This window comes from Chenopodium quinoa, unplaced genomic scaffold (assembly GCF_001683475.1).
Source record: "Chenopodium quinoa cultivar QQ74 unplaced genomic scaffold, ASM168347v1, whole genome shotgun sequence".
Taxonomy (NCBI): domain Eukaryota; kingdom Viridiplantae; phylum Streptophyta; class Magnoliopsida; order Caryophyllales; family Amaranthaceae; genus Chenopodium; species Chenopodium quinoa.
The window spans coordinates 2096619-2117164 of record NW_018745617.1 but is presented as its reverse complement, the minus strand read 5'-3'; the positions used below and the strand labels follow the sequence as shown (position 1 = coordinate 2117164).

Sequence of the window (20546 nt, the reverse complement as noted above, 5' to 3'; positions counted from 1 at the left end):
CAAAATTCTATCTTCAAGACACGGGGCACCGTAAACAAAAGCTACATACTTAATATCATCATTAGGTTCAACAATTTTACATAGGATGACATTTGTAGAGAATAAAATACAAGTCACCAATGCACTAGTCCAAGAAAAAACCATAAGACCCCCTTAGTACTATAGCATCGACTCCAAAAGAGGTAGTAGGGGTAAACATATCTAATAACGGTCTAGCAACTTCAACATCTACTTTAGTTTCCGATAAAAATAAAAACATAGGCTTTTTAGAAGATACAAGCCACACAAGATAAGGACGTGTAAATCACAAATTAAGTTAAATTAACGATAAGAGAAAATATGTAAACAACTACGTTTAGGTGGTATAAATATCCAAGACAACTAACGTTAATGAAAGCATAAAAGTACATAAATATTTTAGAGGGTATAATTATCCAAGCACTATTCATTAAAAATAACCTGTATATATTAATGAGGGTATGTATGTAAATACACGTTTTTGAAGGGTATAATTGGCATTATATTATACAATTCATAAGAGTTATTTTGTACTTTTTATAAGGTAAGGATTACAAATTAAAAACGTGATTTTAAGAAAAAATTTTATAGAACATAATAAATTTATCTATATACATTATAATTTTTTAAAAATAGAGAAATTTTTTTATTGATAAATAATACTATTCTCTATTTTTTTTACTTGACCTGGCTTGTTTCTTTAAAAATCAATAAATTTAATTCTCCATAAGTTAAAATTATAAAATTTATATATTATGATTGTACTTATTGAGACAAATTCAATAAGATTCCACATGAATATTTTTTTCTTACATATTATTCACACAATACGGTCAAAGGAGAGATGGTGAATAGTCAAAATAAGTCAAATAAAAAAGAAAGAGGAAGTACATAATTTTTACTGTGCATCGAGTTAACATTAATTGTCATTATTTTAGAATAACTTCACTTTTGTAAAAAAAAAAAAAAAAAAAAAAAAGTAAGAAAGAAAGAATAACTTCACATCTAAAGTAAGATCAATTCCAATGGTTGTAGCTAGGGACTTGCTTGCAATATGAAATAATCTCTAGCTATTAGCTTGACCATTGGAGCTAGAAAATATAATTAGCTTGGTTAAGAAAATTAACTTTGTCAAGCTAATTTGCTTGAAGAATAACTTACCAAAATAAATAAAAAATAGAATCAACAAAATGAAATATAAAAATTTAATTAAGGAGGTGAAATTCATTTAAATTGTAAGCTAATAGCAAGTCATTGGAATTCAAAGTATCTACAATGACAATTAGCTTTAAAGTTATGTGGCATGCCAAACTAATTGTCAAAATAGCTTATCATTGGAGTTGCTCTTATATTTATTGTTGGAAGTGTCGTTTGAAGTGCTCCTACGTTAAGCATGTGTAAGTATGCTTGACACTCTTAGGAAGTGGGAATTAACATATACAACTAGGGACAACGATTAGGAACAAGGAAAGTCGGGAGCCGCCAACAAGTTTTTAAGGAAATTGTAAACCGTTCACGGATCATAAAAGGCAACAACGAATAAAGGGATAACGATAGGCAACAACGATTGACCCGTGAAGATTACACCCCATTCATAATCCATGAAATTACTAACTCCATATGGTTCGAAACCACGAAAGGAGGATCGGGGAAGATGGTATGAAGTGAGTCATGGAGTCACATCCTCCAGTATTGGCCTATACTCAATTCTTATACTGAAAAGTGATTCCTGCGATCTCAAAGGCATGTAAACAAAGATTTAATTTGCTCCAAAATACTATTACGTTAAATTGGTTAAATATTAACGCAACATATAATTCTAAAATATTGTGATCACTTCAATTAAATACAAGATTAAAAAGGAACCTAAACCGGTTGTCCAAATTATCTTATTAGGCGTGATTTTTGATTACATATTTTCTTTAACATGGAATATGGTGATCATAAAATATAGTAAAAATCAAAATTAATATTGGAAGCAATTCAACAATAAATTGTTAGTCAAATCAAATCATAATAAACCTAATCATGATACTAGCAACAAGAATAAAAATAAGAGTAATTAAGTGATTAATTACTCACTTTTCGTGTTTCCTTGAAAATCAAATCATAATAAACGTAATAATGATACTAGCAACAAGGAAAAAGGAATTTTAGGTAAAGGCTACACATACAATTGTTGTATGTGGTCCTACATACAACCACAATTTGTCAAGTTTTTATTGGCTAAAATTATGGGTTAAGTTCCATTTGAATTCAATTTATATTTGACTCCTAGTTTTCTTCCCTTTTTATGATGTGTCAAATTTATAATGGTATTGTATGTAGGGACCACATACAATGATCGTATGTATATAAGCTCTCGGAATTTTAGCTTTGAAAATACACAAAAAAATAAGCACCGTGACACGGCATTTTAGCTGTTGCGCGGTAATTCCAGTTTTTTTACGCGTATGTGAAACTATGATAAGTTTTAATTCGTTACTCGGAATAAGGCATATAATATATACTGGAAAGATTATCAAGTCTAATTCCCAATACAATTAAAATAAGGTCAAAATAATTTGTAGATTTTAAGATATGACTGTTTTAGTGAAAGGGTGTCGATTTTGGGTCGAATTTAGTATTTTGCTCATATCTTCTTCGTTGCAAATTGGAATTGGGCTCATGATATATCATTGGAAAACTCATTGAAAGGCCTATCCAACTAATTTACATTTGGATCAAATTTATAGGGCCACAAAATCAGTATCTCGGTTTTGTAATGTTGACATGAAAAGAGGAAAATATGTTATGGTTTGGGGAAATGGGTTTAAAATGAGTTGGTTTATGAAATGTATTGGGAATGAATATGGATTTAAGCACTCCAAAGGTTAAATACTCAACTTAACCAATAATGGCGGTTAAAGGTTGTTCATAATCGGGTTTGGTTTTGCGAAGACATTTTTAGGTGTCTACAATTGTACACCCAGCTTATGTAAAGATTGTTTGAATTATAAAATTTACACAAATTCCGTGTGGCCAGCCACAATTTTTGTTATTTTTTTTAAAAAAAATATCACAACTCTTCTATCACTTATTTTCTTATCTTCTTTACCAAGCCAAACCACACATCACCAATAACTCTATCTCTACTCCACCCATTTTCTCTCTCCTCTTTTCTTAGCTTCTTCTTCAAACCAAACCACACATCACCAACAACAATATCTCTACTCCACCCATTTTTTCTCTCCTCTTTTCTTAGCTTCTTCTTCAAACCAAACCACACATCACCAACAACAATATCTCTACTCCACCCATTTTCTCTCTCCTCTTTGCCAAATTGCTGCAATTAAATCCTGAAATTGTAGAAATTGGGTGTTATATTGCTGTGAAAAATTGTGATTAATTATCCTTAAGATCATCAACAACATTTGAAGTAGTGAAATCAATGAGAACCAAAGAAATGTGAGCTCGTTTTCTTCGTGGAATCTTAGATCGAACATTCTACGTCAAAAAATTGTAGGGTGTTACTAGTTTGGTCAGTGGTATTGTAGGGAATATTTCAAGCATTAACCCCTAGCTTGAACCCCAGTGTGATCATACACTAAAGTACGGTGGCGTCCAAAGGGAAAGAAGATAGAGCAAAAGAGTCACCAACAAGTTTTTTAGGAACTTGTAAACCGTTCACGAGGTGAAGGTTACACCCCTTAACGATCTAAGAGATCGTCAACTCCATAAGGTTTTGAACCAAATAGGGTTCGGGGATGAAGGTACAAATCCAACCTAAAAGAGATTGAACCTGCCCTAATAATAGGCCTCTACTTTATTCTGATCGTATTCATGTGCGCTTTCTGACTAACATGCAATAAATAGGATTAACCCTAAACCTGTTTATCTATATTGATTAAATATTAATGCACAAATAAAACTATTATTGGCGATCACTTGAATTATAATCGAATTAACCCTAAATAAGATTATTAATTATCTTATTAAGCATGATTACAAGTATAAATTCCCTTTAATCATGTAAAAAAGGCGTGATCAAGCAATAATAATAATAATAATAATAATAATAATAATAATAATAATAATAATAATAATAATAATTGAAATAACAATCATAATAATTAAATTAATCATGTTAAAGCATAATAATAGCAAGATCCTAGGCATGATACTAACAAGATTAATAACAAATCCTAGCATGTCACTAAACAATAAAAATCATATATTTAGCCCTAACATGATACTAACAATCATAAATATTAGAAATAACATAAAAGGCATCATACTTTTAATCATACTTGATATTAAAATTACCCTAGACATGATTCTAGGAATATCATAATAACAACCTAAGCATGATTTCTACATAATAACATCAATAAAAACTATTAAAGTACTTACTTGGATGCCTCGTACCTCTTTCTAATAACAAAATACCCGCGTTAGTAACTTCAAGGAAAATAATAAAATAATTAATTAAATAATTTAAAGATATTTGGGACCAAACCCTCATAAATTAAACCTTTCACATCTAGGGCGAAGGCAACTTCGAATATGGCTAGGTGTATCTAAATCTAATGAATGCGGAATTTTTATATTTGAGAGAAGGCTAGTTTAGAAAAGAAAGAGAGAAAGTAATCAAGAAAATCTTGATGAGAGTTGGTGAATCCAAATGGAGTTTTTAGGCAGCTATTTATAGAGAAAATCAAGCAAAAAGATAAACATCGAAAACAGAGTTCTGACGCAAAAAGCCAGATTAGCGCCAAACGCTGACCTTAGCGCCAGGCGCTAAGGCTAGCGCCAGGCGCCAAGCGTAGCGTCAGGCGCTACAGCTGGCGTTTGGCGCTGACCAAGCTATTGACGCGTTTTCTTAAAATCAGATAGAAATTGCCGTACAGGAGGATAAAATCGTATTTTCCTCAAAAACGTTCTTTGATTCTAATTAAAACTCTAAAAAGTTAACAAAAGTCAATTTATCAATGCTAATTGAATTAGGAATGAAAAGAACCTTCTAGAAGAATCTAGAAGACTAAAACCATTCCTAATTGAATTAGGAATGATAAATCCATATTAGGCCCTCCTTTAGATCATTGGGCCGCATATAAGGCTAAAACCAGGCCCAGTTCAGTAAATTGGTCATAACTTCCTCAATATTCATCGGAATTGGGCTTATAATATATCGTTGGAAATCTCTTTTCAAACTTTATCCAACTACACTACTATTGGACCCATATCATGGACCAACCAAACAGGATTGGATGTTTTCTTAAAATAGGTTTTCAAAAACAGAGAGAAGAGAAAAGAAATTAAAACTACCCGCAACACTAAACTTTTCACACTTTCACTTCATTCGATTATGATTTGACGTGAAAGGTACTCATCACTGGGTTTGGTTTTGGGGAGACACAAATGGGTGTCTACAGGTACTTGTAGGGTGTTACTGGTTTGGTCAGGGGTTACATGTAGGGTGTTACTAGTTTGGTCAGGGGTTACTTGTAGGGTGTTACTTGTTTTGGTCAAGGGTTACTTGTACATGTTGCTGGTTTTGGTCAAGGGTTACTTGTAGGGTGTTACTGGTTTGGTTAGGGATTACTTGAAGGGTGTTACTAGTTTTGCTCAAGGGTTACTTGTAGGGTATTACTGGTTTGGTATGGAGCTTACAAGCAACCGTTGAATAAGTAATTCATACGAGTAACATTTGAAATAACTCATATAAGTAACCCCTGAATAAGTACTCATACAAGTAACCCTTGAATTAACCCATATAAGTAACCCCTGAAAAAATAAAAATACAAGTAACCCCTGAAAAAAAATACAAGTAAATCTTAAAAAAAATACAAGTAACTCTTGAAAAAAAAATATAAATAAACCCTGAATAAGTAATCCATACAAGTAACCCCTGAAAAAATACAAGTAACCCCTGAAAAAAAAATACAAGTAACCCCTGAATAAGTAATCCATACAAGTAACCCCTGAAAAAAAAAATCAAGTAACCCCTGAAAAAAAATACAAGTAACCCTGACAAAACCAGTAACCCCGTTATGTGAGTGAATAGTAACCCCATTATGCGAGCGTAATCCGTTATGTGGGTGTGGCCTGCTGCACCAAAAAAAAAAGCTTCGTAAAATTTATGGTATTTTCAAATATTCCATTTAACAATATGTCTTCTTGCTTTTATTTTCTTCAAGCTGACTAAGGCCCTGTTTGATTCACCTTAATTTTGCTGAACTGAAATTATTTTTACTGAACTGAACTTATTTTTACTGAACTGAACTTAATTTTACTGAACTAAAATTATTTTTACTGAACTTAAATTATTTTTACTGAACTTAAATTATTTTTTACTGATTTTCTATTATAATTCTTCTTTAAGAAAACTGAATTTTACTAAACTGAACTTATTTTTACTGAACTGAAATTATTTTTACTAAATTGAAATTAATTTTACTGAACTGAACTTATTTTTACTGAACTGATTATTTTTACTTAATATTATTTTTCAAGGTGAAGAGAACAGGGCCTACTGGTTTAAAATGATTGTGAATTCTTTTTCTTTTCATTTTTTTTTTGGAGGTCATTGTGAAAGTTTCTTATTTTCCATATTTATTTTTGTCATTTTTTATAAATTAAGAGTATAAGATTGTTTGAATTTTCAAAGTTTCCTTTACAATATTTCAACTTACCTTTTATTTTTTCTAGTTTACTAAAGTGATTGTAAAACTTTCTGATTTTCCATCTTTATCCATTAGTATTTATGTCATCATTTTATGAATTTAAGATTGTTTGAATTTTAAAAGTTTCCTTTTTACAACATTTATTTTTGTTTTGACAAACACAAAATTTCTTCTAACATATACTCCGTATTTTTTTTAATTACCAATTTGAGTAATAGTTTAAGATGTACGAAGTACATAATTATTTGAGCCAATTTTCCATTTTTCTACATTAGTATTTTTGTCATCACTTTTTTTTTAGTAATTTTTGTTTTCTATGTTATGATTGATTATGCTTGATTGAGGTTTCCACTTTCTCCTCCTATTTCTTAAATATCGTGAAAAACCACAAACAAGAACTACATTATAGGACGAAAGGGGTATAAGATTGATGAAATTTTCAAAGTTACCATTTTACTATATTGTTTCTTACTTTTTATTTTTTCAAATTGACTAATGGTTTAAAATGATCGTAAAAGTTTCTAATTTTCCATCCTAATACGTTAATTGCCTTTTTAGTATTGAAAAGGTATATAGTAGGTAAGAATTAGGGGGTTAATTTGGATTTCTTACCAAATCTTCCATATTAATTATCTACCAACTCTCAATCCCTGCAAATTTCTTACCAAACCATATTAATTATCTACCAACTCTCAATCCATGCACCACCCTCAAATCCCCCATTTTCATTCACAAATGGGGAAAATTGGGGCAAATAATATAGGCGCGAATAATTTTATAAATACTTTTTGGGTTTAGAGAGTGCCACATGCCCAAATAATGTTTGATCTCAGGTTTTAACTAGTACCCCTTCTCAAAATTATGATAAAAATTTGTCAAAAAAAAACCTTTTAAAAGCACTATTTTTCGAAAAAAAAACCTTTTAAAAGTTTTTTGGTTAAAAAAAACTACCACGTTGATTTTTTTTTGCGAACTATTTCCCTAATTACCCTCTAACTAACTTGATAGCCTCTAATTTCTTCTAATTAAACTCTAACCCACCAAATTACTAAATAATTAAATTTAATTAATATATATATAATAAAAAAAAAAAAAAACCACCATCCCCTCTCCTCCTCCTCCTCCCTTTCCTCCTCCCCTTTTTCCTCCTTCCTCCTTTTTCCTCCCGTGACATCAAACCCCTCCCCCCCCCCCAGATTTGTTGTCCAAATCCCGGCCCCCATTTTCGACGACCTCCTCCACCGCCAGACAACCCTCCCTTTCCCCCTAATCAACGCCCGACAACCAATCCTTGATTTTGAAAATTAAACCCTAGATAATAGATTTGGGGGTTTTAAATTTGGTGCATCTTGCTTGCAATTGATGCTTGTTTTGCGTTTGATTATGTATGTATGTGATGGTAGGGTGATTTAGAATCAAATTGCAATCAATTTAGTCTTGATTTGAGCATGTGTGAGTAAATAAGAGCCAAAAATTCGAAGGGGTGGTGGTCGCCAATGGGGAATAGGGGAAAAGGTTGGGTCAACCGGCGATGGAGGTAGGTCGTCGGAAGTGCCGGGACTTGGGCGGCGGTCCAGTGGGTGAGGGGGTTGCATCGAAGGGAGGGGGAAAGGGAAGAAGAAGGGGAAGGGGTGGTGGTTTTTTTAGTAATCTAATTATTAAGTAATTGGGTAGGTTAGAGGTTAATTAGAAGAAATGAGAGGAAATTAGAGAATAATTAAGGAAATGAGTTTCCTCTCACAAAAATAATGAACGTGGTGATTGTTTTTAACCAAAAATCGTTTAAAAGATTTTTTCGCAAAATGGTGATTTTAAAAGGTTTTTTTGACAAATTTTTCAAATTTTAATTAGCTAAACTTTTAATGATCATCCACAAACATTGTTAATGTGTAAATCAATTGTTTATTAATGAAACATGTGCGTTGGAAACCGCATAAAATGCAAGTGAATAGATTGTATCTAGATTTGCTTGTGTAATGTGTGCCCTTCCATTATCTTGATGAATGTATATGTTGGTATGTTGTCTAGTCTACAACCATTTCTTTATATTTATATGATTGATCAATCAACATTCTTCTCGTGACATTTGTACTGGCATTCAATTACTTTTGTCACATTTTTTTTATCCAGTTTGGAACTTCTTTTTACCGACTCTTTATATGTGAATGGAAATATGCTTATCTTTCGAATAAATAAACATTCTCCCTTTTCATTGTACCTAGGCATTGTGTCATAGTCAAAGATTTTGAGCAGCCGAACGAGCGGCGCGCTCTAGCCATTTAGCGGCTAGAGCGCAAGCCTTAATGCGAAAATGGGGCTTGTGGGAACGAAGCAACACAAGTGGGAAATTAAATTTCAAGATCGCTCTTGTCTTTTGGCGATGGAGTGCGAGTGGTTTGGGGCTTGTGACGACCGATAATTCAAGGCGGGTATAAGCGGGTCCGAAACACGAGTTCTTAGTGCATCAAGTTGGTGGGGAGTGGAACTATTATGAAACTAAGACACAATATCTATAAAGGTCTAACAACAGATAAGAATACAAGCAAAACAACACCTAGTAGAAGGCTTAAGATTTCATTCAATCATTCACCCTTTAAAGAGCTTTAGATAATACATGAAAATAATTACTAGTGAACACTAAGATGACAATACCACAATAATAGGATCTAAGGCCTAGGAAACATAAAGTAAACTCTAAGAAAACATTAAAAAGGGATCTAATACATCAAAAGGAGTTGGATTCTAAAAATCTCCACCACTTAAGGTGTCGACAACCACGTCGACTTACAAGAATTACAATAAAAACTAGAAAATCCTAATCTATCTTGAGTCTCTGATGTGCCGTTGATGCGTCAGGCTTGTTGAATTTTCGTCGACTCTGGATCTGGATCTCCGTTTGTGCCGTGGAGCTTATCTTTGGGTTGGCCCTTCTTGAATAACTTGTTTAGAACTTCATATCTGAATTTCCTCTCGTGATATGCATCTTTTGGTTTCTTGTGGAGAGATACTTCTTCGATCATCTGTCAAGGAGTTGCTTCGTTGAGACTGTGGTAGTGAGCTTCCAACTATGGTCGGTGCCTCTTAGGTATCCATTTTCTTTGTAATCCCTTTCTGTTGAGAGGTTCATTATTGTTTTCTTGATGACCACTGTACTCCCTTTCTGTTGAGAAGCTCATTTTTTGTGTCTCCTCGGGGTCTCTAGGCTCGTCGTTGCTTGCTTCGAGCATTGTTTTTTATTTTTGTTGTGGCAGGGGTGTCTCTCTAATGTCGTCGGCTCATTAGGCTTCATCTCCCGATTCTCAGGATTATTGGTGCGAGCTTGTTTCTTTGATGTTGCCTCATTCTATGGCTCCATCACTCACATTGCCGATAGATATCGGACTTTCGGTTCATCCTCAGGTGCAATCATTCTCATAGCACTCATTTAGTAGATGGAACCCATCCTGCATGTGGGTTCCTCATCACCGTTGGTCTCTTTATTGTTCCCTTTCTCCTTTGGGGCCTCCTATAAGGACATGGAAGACATCCCATTTAAAGCTTGTTAATCTTTTCGTTGTGCTTCACTCCTACCATTTATGTGAGCCTCGACAAAGTATGCAATTTAGCGACTTTGTGTTTATCGAGGACGTGCCAACCTTGGAGTTGTAGGAGGGGTTGAAGTAGATTTATGAGCATTACCTCCTCCACTTCTTCTCTGGTACCTTTCAAAGTTGTTGGACGATACTCGAGAGCCTACTCCCGTACCCTTTGGAGAGCTTATAGACGGGTTATCGTAGAGTGTGGACGTTCCCACTAGAATCATTCTTGGACTAATGGAACTTCTCGACAAATAGTCCATCAATCTCTCAGTAGCGCACATAGCAGCAGCAAGAGTGTCAATTTTTCTGCCTTAAAATCTCTACGCCCATTCCTAGCTTCTACTCATTAATAAAGTTGAACACACGATCTTTCTCATTCATGTTTGTGATGTCCAACATTATCGTCGATTATCCCTTCAAATAGTCGTGAATAGAGCCCTTCTGGAAGCATTCTTGTAACTTCATTTGAGCAACAAATTTTGTGTTGTCAGGGTAGAATTGTTTTTTTTATTCCTTCATGAGCTCTACCCATGTGTCTATCTTTGTTCTTCCTAAAAAATAAATATTACACATAAATAAAAGATTACAAAACATTTTTCTTCAATCCTTCCAAATATATATGGATACTATAAACTTCTTTATGACATATGTAGAGTTACGAACTACTTTACCATTAATAAAACAACGATTTTTTTAAATAAAAAACTAAAAAATTGTCCTTAATCATGTATGAAATGATTGCCAAGAAAGATATGAAAAAGTATCTTAAGTCAGTTGATTATTGAGAAAAAAAAATGCAACATACATAGGAGAGAATGAATAATAGTGTGCAAAAAACAAATCTATTTACAGGTTAAACACATATTGTTAAAACTTTCAGTTGGTTAACAAGAAAAAAACGATAAATTTGTTGGTGAAATATATATAAATATACATACATACGCATTTTAAATATATCTATTTTGGTAATAATAGATTTTCATAATAAATTCATTTTGCAGATTAATAACTTAGCCAGATTTAATTTTTTTATAATTAAATATAATTTTAATTAAAGAAATAGTGACATTTTAAATACTCCATATATAAATCGAGAAGAATAAAACAAGATCTCACTAAACCTTTTTTTTTAGGGAAATTTTGAAATATATAATACAATTGGTTAACAAGAAGAAAGAGATATAAATTTGTTGGTGAAATACACTACCTCCGATTTGAATTACTCGCAACTTTTGCAAAAAGGGATGGTTCACATTCATTGCAACTTTTGTTTTTCTTTCCTTTTTTAATAAATTTTTAACTACATAATGACGAATTTACCCTCACTTTTTTTTTAAGCATCCTAATTAAACAACTTTTTTTTTAAAAAAAAAAAATCATAATTAAACTACCCCAAGATTCATTAATTTCACCATCATCTTCTTCCCATTATTTTTCTCTCTCCTCCTCCAATTCCATTCTCATGGTGGGTTCGTTGGTGGTAGGTTCAAATTGGTGGGTCGACGGTGGTAGGTGGGTGGGTTCAGACCAGTGTATTCGTGGGTGGTTGATGGATTCGGTGGGTGCTGGGTTTAGATGGTTGCTGGGTTTAGATCAGTGGTGGCTTGGTTCGGCGGTGCTGGGTTTCGTGGGTGTTGGGTGGTCGTCAGTGGTTGATGGGTTCGTAGGTTAGTGGGTTCGGGGTTGCTGGGTTCGGCAGTGCTAGGTTTGTCAATGTTGGGGTTGATGGGTTTGGTAGTTGCTAGGTTTGTTAGTGTTGGGGTCGCTAGGTTTAGGGAAGATCGGTGCTGGGTTTGCTGGGTTCGATGATAGGTGGTGGTGGTGGTGGTTTCTGTACATCTGGGCTTGGTGGTAGGTGGTGGTGGTGGTGGTGGTGCTAGGAGCGGCTGTAGGTGGTAGGTTCAGTGGTAGGCAGTGGTGGTGATTTTTGTACAGCTGGGTGGGTTCGGTTGTAGGTGGTGGTGTTTGGTGGTGGGTTATGCATATTAAATTTGGTTGATTTTTTTTTCTGTTTGGGGGGGGGGTGGATTAATGTTCCAGTATATACCCTTATTTTTCAATAATTATGCTTATGATCTTTTGCCTAAGTTTGCGCAATACCTCCCAAAGTTGCGAGTAATTCAAACCGGAGGTAGTAAATAAATATATATACATATGCATTTTAAAAATATCTATTTTGCTAATAATAGATTTTCATAATCAATTCATTATGCAGATTAATAACTTAGCTAGATTTAATAATTTTTATAAGTAAATATAATTTTAGTTAAGGAATAATCATTAAAAGTTATCGTGCATGGCACAGAACCTAACCTAAAAGATTATAAAATAGTGACATTTGAAATACTCCATATATAAATCGAGAAGAATAAAACAAGATCTCACTAGACCTTTTTTTTTTTGAGGGAAATCTTGAAATATATAATACAGTTGGTTAACAAGAAGAAAACGATATAAATTTGTTGGTGAAATATATATAAATATAGATACATACACATTTAAAAAAATTCTATTTTGCTAATAATATATTTTCATAATAAATTCATTTTGCAGATTAATAACTTAGCCAGATTTAATTTTTTTTATAATTAAATATAATTTTAATTAAAGAATAGTTATTAAAAGTTACCGTGCATAGCACAAAACCTAACCAAGTAAAGATTATAAAATAGTGACATTTGAAATACTCCATATATAAATCGAGAAGAATAAAACAAGATCTCACTAGATTTTTTTTTAGGGAAATCTTGAAATATATAATACAATTGGTTAATAAGAAGAAAACGATATAAATTTGTTGGTGAAATATATATAAATATACATACGTACGCATTTAAAAAATTTCTATTTTGCTAATAACAAATTTTGAAAAGTTTTTACAAAATTTAATTCATTTCTACTACCTAGTAGACCTAACAAATATTATATTTTATTCATTTCATATTCTCTCACCTCCAATTTCTCCACTACTTTTGTTTTTTACAATTTTTTATTGTTCACCAACCCCACTACCTCCATATTTTATTACTTTCTCCAATTTCTCCTAAAACTTCGCGCATGGAGAAATGGAGCAATTATCTAAAAACTGAGGGAGTACAATATAGTTGTAAGCCCATAACAACCACAAATGATGTTACCAAAGAAAGTGACTTAGAAAAACAACAACTTGTGATAATACACCTGACTCCAAAAAACATCAAAATGTGGATGGAGTCTAACATCTGATTGGCTCCTTATCTATCCACCATATATCCATTTACATATCTTCCCTAGATTTCACTCATCCTACTTGGCACCTCTCAAGATGTCTATTTTGATCTCCTCAACCCCACAAATTAGTTCATAAAATCAGCACTCTTAAGAAAAAATCTTTCAGAAAAACCAATTACACAGCCTGAGTTATTAGAAAAAGAGCAGACTGCTTGAATCAGCAGCAAATTTAGGTCAGAAACAAGAAAAATGGCAGCAGCAACATCTGCTACAGCTGTAGTAAATGGGTTTACCTCGCCCTTCGTGTCGGGCGGGAAGAAGAGTAGTCAGTCATTGCTGTTTGGAGCTGCGGTTGTTAACAGCAAAGTTACAACAACATCCAGCAGGAAGTTGATTGTGGCTGCTGCAGCTGCTCCTAAGAAGTCTTGGATTCCTGCTGTTCAAGGTGGTGGCAACTTCGTTGACCCCGAGTGGCTCGATGGCTCGTAAGTTTTCTCTCTCGCCAATCAATTTTACTTTGTATTATGTTTCTATAAGTTCTTCCTAGTTTTTGTACGACAATAAAAGAGAAACATTTAAAGACAGATGGAATATTAAATAATCAAATTAGTATACTTTAGTTTGAAATTGCTAATAAAGTTTAGTTTATCAGTTATAGCTTAAAAGATTGTTCATTATATTTTTATTTTTGGATTCTTTCTGATAGGAAGAATTATTTTTGTTAATATTTGTTGTTGAGTTTGTAACGGTTTGATCAATAGTTAGATTTGTGTGTGTAAAACTAAAAACTTTTAATGATTGTCAATGTAAGATTAAGGTCTTTATATTTAAAGTATGTTTATTAATGTTTCCTCTAATACAATTTCATGCTAAAAAAACAGACTCCCAGGAGACTACGGATTCGACCCACTAGGGCTAGGAAAGGACCCAGCATTCCTAAAATGGTACAGAGAGGCAGAGCTAATCCACGGGAGATGGGCAATGCTAGCAGTTGTCGGGATCTTTGTCGGACAGGCATGGACCGGGATCCCATGGTTCGAGGCTGGTGCAGACCCAGGCGCCGTAGCTCCATTCTCATTCGGAACATTGCTAGGGACTCAACTCTTGCTCATGGGATGGGTAGAGAGCAAGAGATGGGTGGATTTCTTCGACCCCGACTCGCAATCCGTGGAATGGGCAACCCCTTGGTCAAAAACTGCTGAGAACTTCAGCAATACGACAGGAGAACAAGGTTACCCTGGTGGCAAGTTTTTCGACCCGTTGAGCTTAGCAGGAACCATCAATAATGGTGTTTACATTCCAGACACAGAGAAGCTAGAAGGACTGAAGTTAGCTGAGATTAAGCATGCTAGAATTGCTATGTTAGCTATGCTTACTTTTTACTTTGAAGCTGGACAAGGGAAAACTCCCCTAGGAGCTTTGGGATTGTAAACAAAGATTAATTCCCTTTAATTGAGATATTGATCTGGTGTAATTAAATCAAAAAAAAACTAAAATGGAAACTTGACATTTGGTTTCTACTAGTATTCTTACACTCTCAATAATCTCCACTTTCTTGTCTTAAACAAAATTTTCTCTAACTTTCTAAAATCATCAATAACATTTCAAAATTTGTCACTTCCCAAGGTTTTTCCTGCAATAATTTTTTATAGAAAATTTTAGAAAATAACACCACAAAAAAACACAAATTTTGATAATAACACCTAAAAAAAAAAAAAAACTTTTATTATAACACCACAAAAAAAACCAAAAAATTGATTTCACCACCACTTAACGGATTTTTGGATGGAATCCGTTAGTGGGCCCATAACAGACACATGTCACTATCCTATTAGTTTAAAAAAATTAATAAAAAAAAAATAAAAAAACCCTCAACAACCAAACCCAGCCCAACCCCACCACTGGCACCACCTGTCCACCCCCACCGACAGGCTAACCCAAGCCATCGGCACCCCTGCCCCACCAAAACCTGCGAAACCACGAACCCCTGCCCCAGCTCGGCCTTGCCCCACCATCAACCACGTTATTTGCATCGAAAAACCCCCTCAACCACCACCTCCGCCACCATACACAACGAATTCCCATCCCTTACACCACTTCCGACACCCCTCCAGCCACCGAACTTGACCACTCAGGCCCTAACTTGGCCGATTTCAACCATTAGTCGCCATTTTTGTGGTGGCTAGGGTTTATGGAGTTGCGAGCTAGGGTCGAAATCGGAGCGTGGGGAAGGGGAGGGACCGGAAAAGGGATCGGGGAAGAGGAAGGGGGTTGGGATCGGGACATAAAAGGGATGGGGAGATGGGCCGAAATTGAGGCTTAGGAAGGAGATGGGGGTCGTAATCGGAGCGTAGGAAAAGCGAGGTTGCCGGAAAAGGGACTGGTAAGGGGAAGGAAGCTGGATCGGGACAGAAATGGGGTTTTCGAGGTGGTGGCTGGAGTCGCGGTGGGGCTGGGGTTGAGGCTGGAGTCGCGCTGGGGTTGGGGTTGGGTTTGGGTTGGGGCTGGACTCACGGTGGATGTAGGGTAGGGGCTAGACCCCGATGCCGGCGCTGGGGTTGGGTTCTGGTGGCCGGAGCTGCGGGGCTGGGGACACAAGCGGTGGCTTGGCCGCTTGGGCAGCTGTGGTGGATTTTCGGGGTTGGTTAAGGAGGGTGGGGGTGGCTGGGTGGACACTGGTGTGGCTTGGCGGCAGTGGGGGGTAGTACCGGTGGTGGGATGTAGGGCTGCCGGTGGTGAGCTTCGTGGCTGGACTAAGGGTTTAGGTTTTTTTTTTTTAAAAAAAAATTATAACCAATATATAAAAGACAAGTGTATTTAGTGGGGTCCACAAACGGTTTTTTTGACGGCATCCTCTATGCGGTGGTGAAATCAAATTTTTGAGATTTTCGGAGGTGTTATAATCAAAACTTTTTTTTATATGGTGTTATTATCAAAATCGTGGCGTTTTTGTGGTGTTATTTTCTAATTTTTCCTTTTTTATATTCAATGTCAAAATTTGAGTTTCGTTACTAAGAAATTACATGCCACATTGATGCTAATATTCAAGTTAGATTGAATATTTAGCTATTTCAAAGAACATAACATTTTGCTCTAATGTTTTGTTCCTACCAATATATATGGGAGGGATCTAGTGAGAATAGGTTCATATGTGAGAATTCATACTTAAATGAAAACTGATTTATAATTTCAAATTGAGAACACCTTAGTACAAATTTATAACATACGAGTAAAAATTTAGAACATGCGACTCAAATTTAAATTTTGAACATATGGATAATAATTTAGAACATCTGTGTGAGTAATAATTTAGAACATTTGATTTATGAGAACATGTGAGTAAAAATTTTAAAAAAACTGCTTTATGAAATTTAGAACATCTGAATTAATATTTAGAACATGTGAATAAAAATTTAGAACACCTGGTATTAAATATAGAAAATAAGAGTAAAAATGTAGAACATTTAAGTAAAAATTTAGAACATACGAGTAAAAATGTAGAACATTTAAGTAAAAATTTAGAACATACGAGTAAAAATTGGAACATATGCTTTCAAAATGTATAACATATAACTAAAAATCTTATAACACACGCACGTTTTAAAATTTAGAACATGTAAGTTAATATTTAAGAATAAGTCATTCTAAATTTATAAAATTTAACTTAATTAATTTAGGGTTTAGAACATGTGAGTACTAATTTAAAACATCTTATTTAATTTATAACAACTGGGGAAAAGTTTAGAACATTATATTTAAAATTTAGAACATACAAGTAAAATTTTAGAATATAAAAAGTGTTCTCACATAAGTAGAATTCTTACATAAAAGAGGGGTGCTCGCGAGAGCCTTTCCCGTGAATTATATATATATATATATATTATTCCACTAGAAACATATCTAAGTTGGAACATAGTATATACTATGTAGTATACTCCAACTACTTCTTAATTGTTTAAGTTCATTATCCCAATTTTTCTTAACAAAGGGGTATTTCGTAACTTTGCTTTTTATGTTCTTTGTTAATTTCCATCAAGACATTTTAGCAAGATAATGTAAATTTCTTAAGAAACAACTTTTAACAAATTTTGGTTTCCATTGGATCATATAAGACATTTGAGGAAAGAGAATGGTTCCCCAAATACATATAACTTAAAAGGATAATCAACATTATATTACTTAAAGAAAACAAAACACAAACCAACTTATAAAAAAAATAAATCACATAAAAACAACAACAACAACCAAGCTCTCAGATCGTGTAAACAGTATAATATGTTAATATGATACATAGTATTCAAGTAACAACAGAGGCTTCCCCCATGCAACAAAATTGGGAGATTTTGAAAAATATTAGCTATGATTTCTGTATTACAGCCAAAATTCTCTTGGTAATATACAAACTAGTCTTGAAATAATCACTGACCAGAAGATTACACATTATCAGCTAGAAAGTCATGATCGATTTTGTAAAACTTGTGATTCTACAACACTGATAACAGCGAAACAAGGAGCAGCTTAGGCATTTTGCAGTTTGCATTTTGTCAGCAATATCTATGCTGACAGAGCATGGTTGACAGGTAGAGCACCTAATTGCAATAGAGTACACTTACATGAAGCAGCTTTGCAAACCAATCGAGTACTTGAGTTACATCTAAGACCATTCAATAGATAATACAATGTGCATGAGCCTATCAGCCTATCAAACTTCCTGTAAAATTCAAGTCAACAGCAGTCTTAGCAAATGAGAATGAACTGCAGATCCTTTGAAAGAAACGAATGAACAGCAGATACAGCAGTGAAGATAATAATAGTCATAGTCTACAAGGAAACATTAACAACACCCAATGCCTAAGTCTTAATCCCAAAAAAAGATGGGATCGGTTACATGAATCAAGATACCCTACCCTTCCTCCATTTATTTCTATCAAAATGATCTTTGGGTATTGGCGTCCCTTGACTTCCTTATTGAGCAAACAACACTATTTTAGCAAAAAAGTGACATTACAAAAAAAAATACCTAATATTCCTGCATTGGCTACCTAAAATTTTCCATTCTTGAAAAGGGTGTCAATACCTAACCAGTAAGGTGATTGAATGCCATACTGACTAAAGCATTTCCATAGAATATTGAACAAAATCTAGGAGTATATAGGAGAACAAAATCAATAGAGTAAATAAACATATACGAGTACTTGAACAACATAACCCAAGGAGAAAAATAGGTAAAGCAACATTTAGCAAACAACTTTCAGCACGCAAAAGGTTGGTAATTTTGTATGCTTAATATTTTTGTCAGTTTAAGCTCCTTCATAGAAAACTTGCCAAAACAGATACCTTACAAACAAAATATACTTTGCTCCATTTTAAGAAGTTGGCACTGAGTTAGATTTAAGTCTCATCTGAACATCATTGAGGCAAGCTTGGAGAGCCTTGAATTCTTCAGTGTCTGAAAATGAACTTGCCTGCAAAGCACATAAAGTAATTACTTTATTTCTATTTTTTTTTTTCCTTTATTTAGTTGGGAAAAGACTAATAAATTTGATAAATATACAAAAAATGAAGGTTTTGAAAAGAATGTGTACTACAGTCCAGAATCTTGCCTGCTTGATGGTGTTACGGAGATGCATATCAGCTGCGTAGAGCTCTCTACGGCTTTCAGTTGAAGATGATATTACCAAGTATATCTTACAAAGCTCTAAGGATGCATGTGCATACTTTCTAAACTGGACAATGTCTTTCCAAACTTCTGATCCCTAGGAAGACAAATGAAAAAAGAATAAGAATGTATGAAAAAGAGAGCATTTATGTCAGCAGCAAAGTAAAAATTCAACATACCAAACAGAAACATAAAATATGACACAAAAAAGGACAAAAACCTGTATGTGGGATCTTGTTAGATCTATAACGATGTGTACTTTTAAAATATCAACTTTCTATAAATTTTACAAATTTGTAAAGATAGTTAAGAGAAGGCCCGTAGATAAGGGTGTGCAACCACCCCAATAGTACATGGCCCATGCTTTTAACATAAAAGTAAAATATTCCCTTTTCCTAGTAATTTCTCTCACCTCTGTGTTCTAGGAACTATGAAACTTTACCAATCTCTTCAATCAATTCAATTGGCATAGAAAATCCCAGTCTTTCAATCTCTAATTGATTCTTTTAAGCCCTTACATCTTCTACCTTTTCAATAAACATTCAATTCACCATCTTCCTCCTAAAACTAAGCACTTTGTTGTGTTGTTTTCAGCCTAGTTAAGAACTGCTTTTTTTGTTTAAAAAAAACACATACTTTCTCCATTTTTATTCACTTGCAACACACCACTTTAATACGCACTTTAAGAAAGATACTAGACTAGGTAAACAGACAAGTTACAACGATATAAATTATATGTCCTATTCTACTCGCATCCTCATATAGTGTGCCAAACAGGTGTGTGGAAAGTATATACACACAAACACTCTCTTTCTCTCTCTCTCTCTCTCGGTTCTTTTTTGTTCTACTCACCTTCTATTTTAGTCCATTTTCTTTTGTTCTACTTACCTAGTCACCGCGCTAAATTTTATTATAGCCTTACCACCATCTTACCCCTACAGCCCAACAATAATTAGTTAATTACAAGTTTCCACTCACTCTCATTACTTTATTTACATCTTTCCTACACATATCCACCTTTTTACATTCTCTCTAGGTTTATCCCTATGCATAAAAAGGCTCAAGGCGCACCAATTAAAACAAAAACAAACAGAGGGAATACTCATCAATTATCCAAATCTCCACCGATTTTATTTTTTTTTTATTTTTTTTGCTTCTAATATTATGGAGGAGCAAAATTTTTGAACGATTGAAAATTCACTTTGTAAAAGAACTACTCATAGTAATAATGGAGGAAAAAATTAAAATATTAATTACAAATAACCTGTTGAATTGCCTCAATTGAGTAACTGCTAAATATTTTGACTTAATTATGAAATTCATGGCTTAAATCAATCAACTTTTTACTTGGAATTTCACTACCAATCTCTATTACATTAATTTATTGAATTTTGGGTTATGTTAAGTAAAGTCTTG

The 20546-nt window shown here is 33.9% G+C and overlaps 2 protein-coding genes across 2 annotated transcripts in view; one reads left to right on the top strand and one right to left on the bottom strand.

Moving 5' to 3' along the window:
• Positions 1 to 13603: 13603 nt before the first annotated feature.
• On the top strand, positions 13604 to 15012 carry LOC110716576 (chlorophyll a-b binding protein CP24, chloroplastic-like). Its single transcript, XM_021895202.1, has 2 exons — positions 13604 to 13956; positions 14353 to 15012. Exons 1-2 carry the CDS (start codon positions 13721 to 13723, stop codon positions 14900 to 14902), a joined length of 786 nt encoding a protein of 261 aa, XP_021750894.1. The 5' UTR covers positions 13604 to 13720; the 3' UTR covers positions 14903 to 15012.
• A 2692-nt stretch (positions 15013 to 17704) lies between these two features.
• LOC110716563 (tetratricopeptide repeat protein 27-like) overlaps positions 17705 to 20546 on the bottom strand; it is a 30478-nt gene continuing 27636 nt past the window's right edge. Inside the window, exons 19-21 of the mRNA XM_021895190.1 lie at positions 19075 to 19227; positions 18809 to 18936; positions 17705 to 18182 (exon numbers count right to left, since the gene is read on the bottom strand). Coding sequence (XP_021750882.1) covers positions 18838 to 18936; positions 19075 to 19227 — 252 coding nt within the window. The 3' untranslated portion in view covers positions 17705 to 18182; positions 18809 to 18837. The remainder of the gene's footprint in view (positions 18183 to 18808; positions 18937 to 19074; positions 19228 to 20546) is intronic.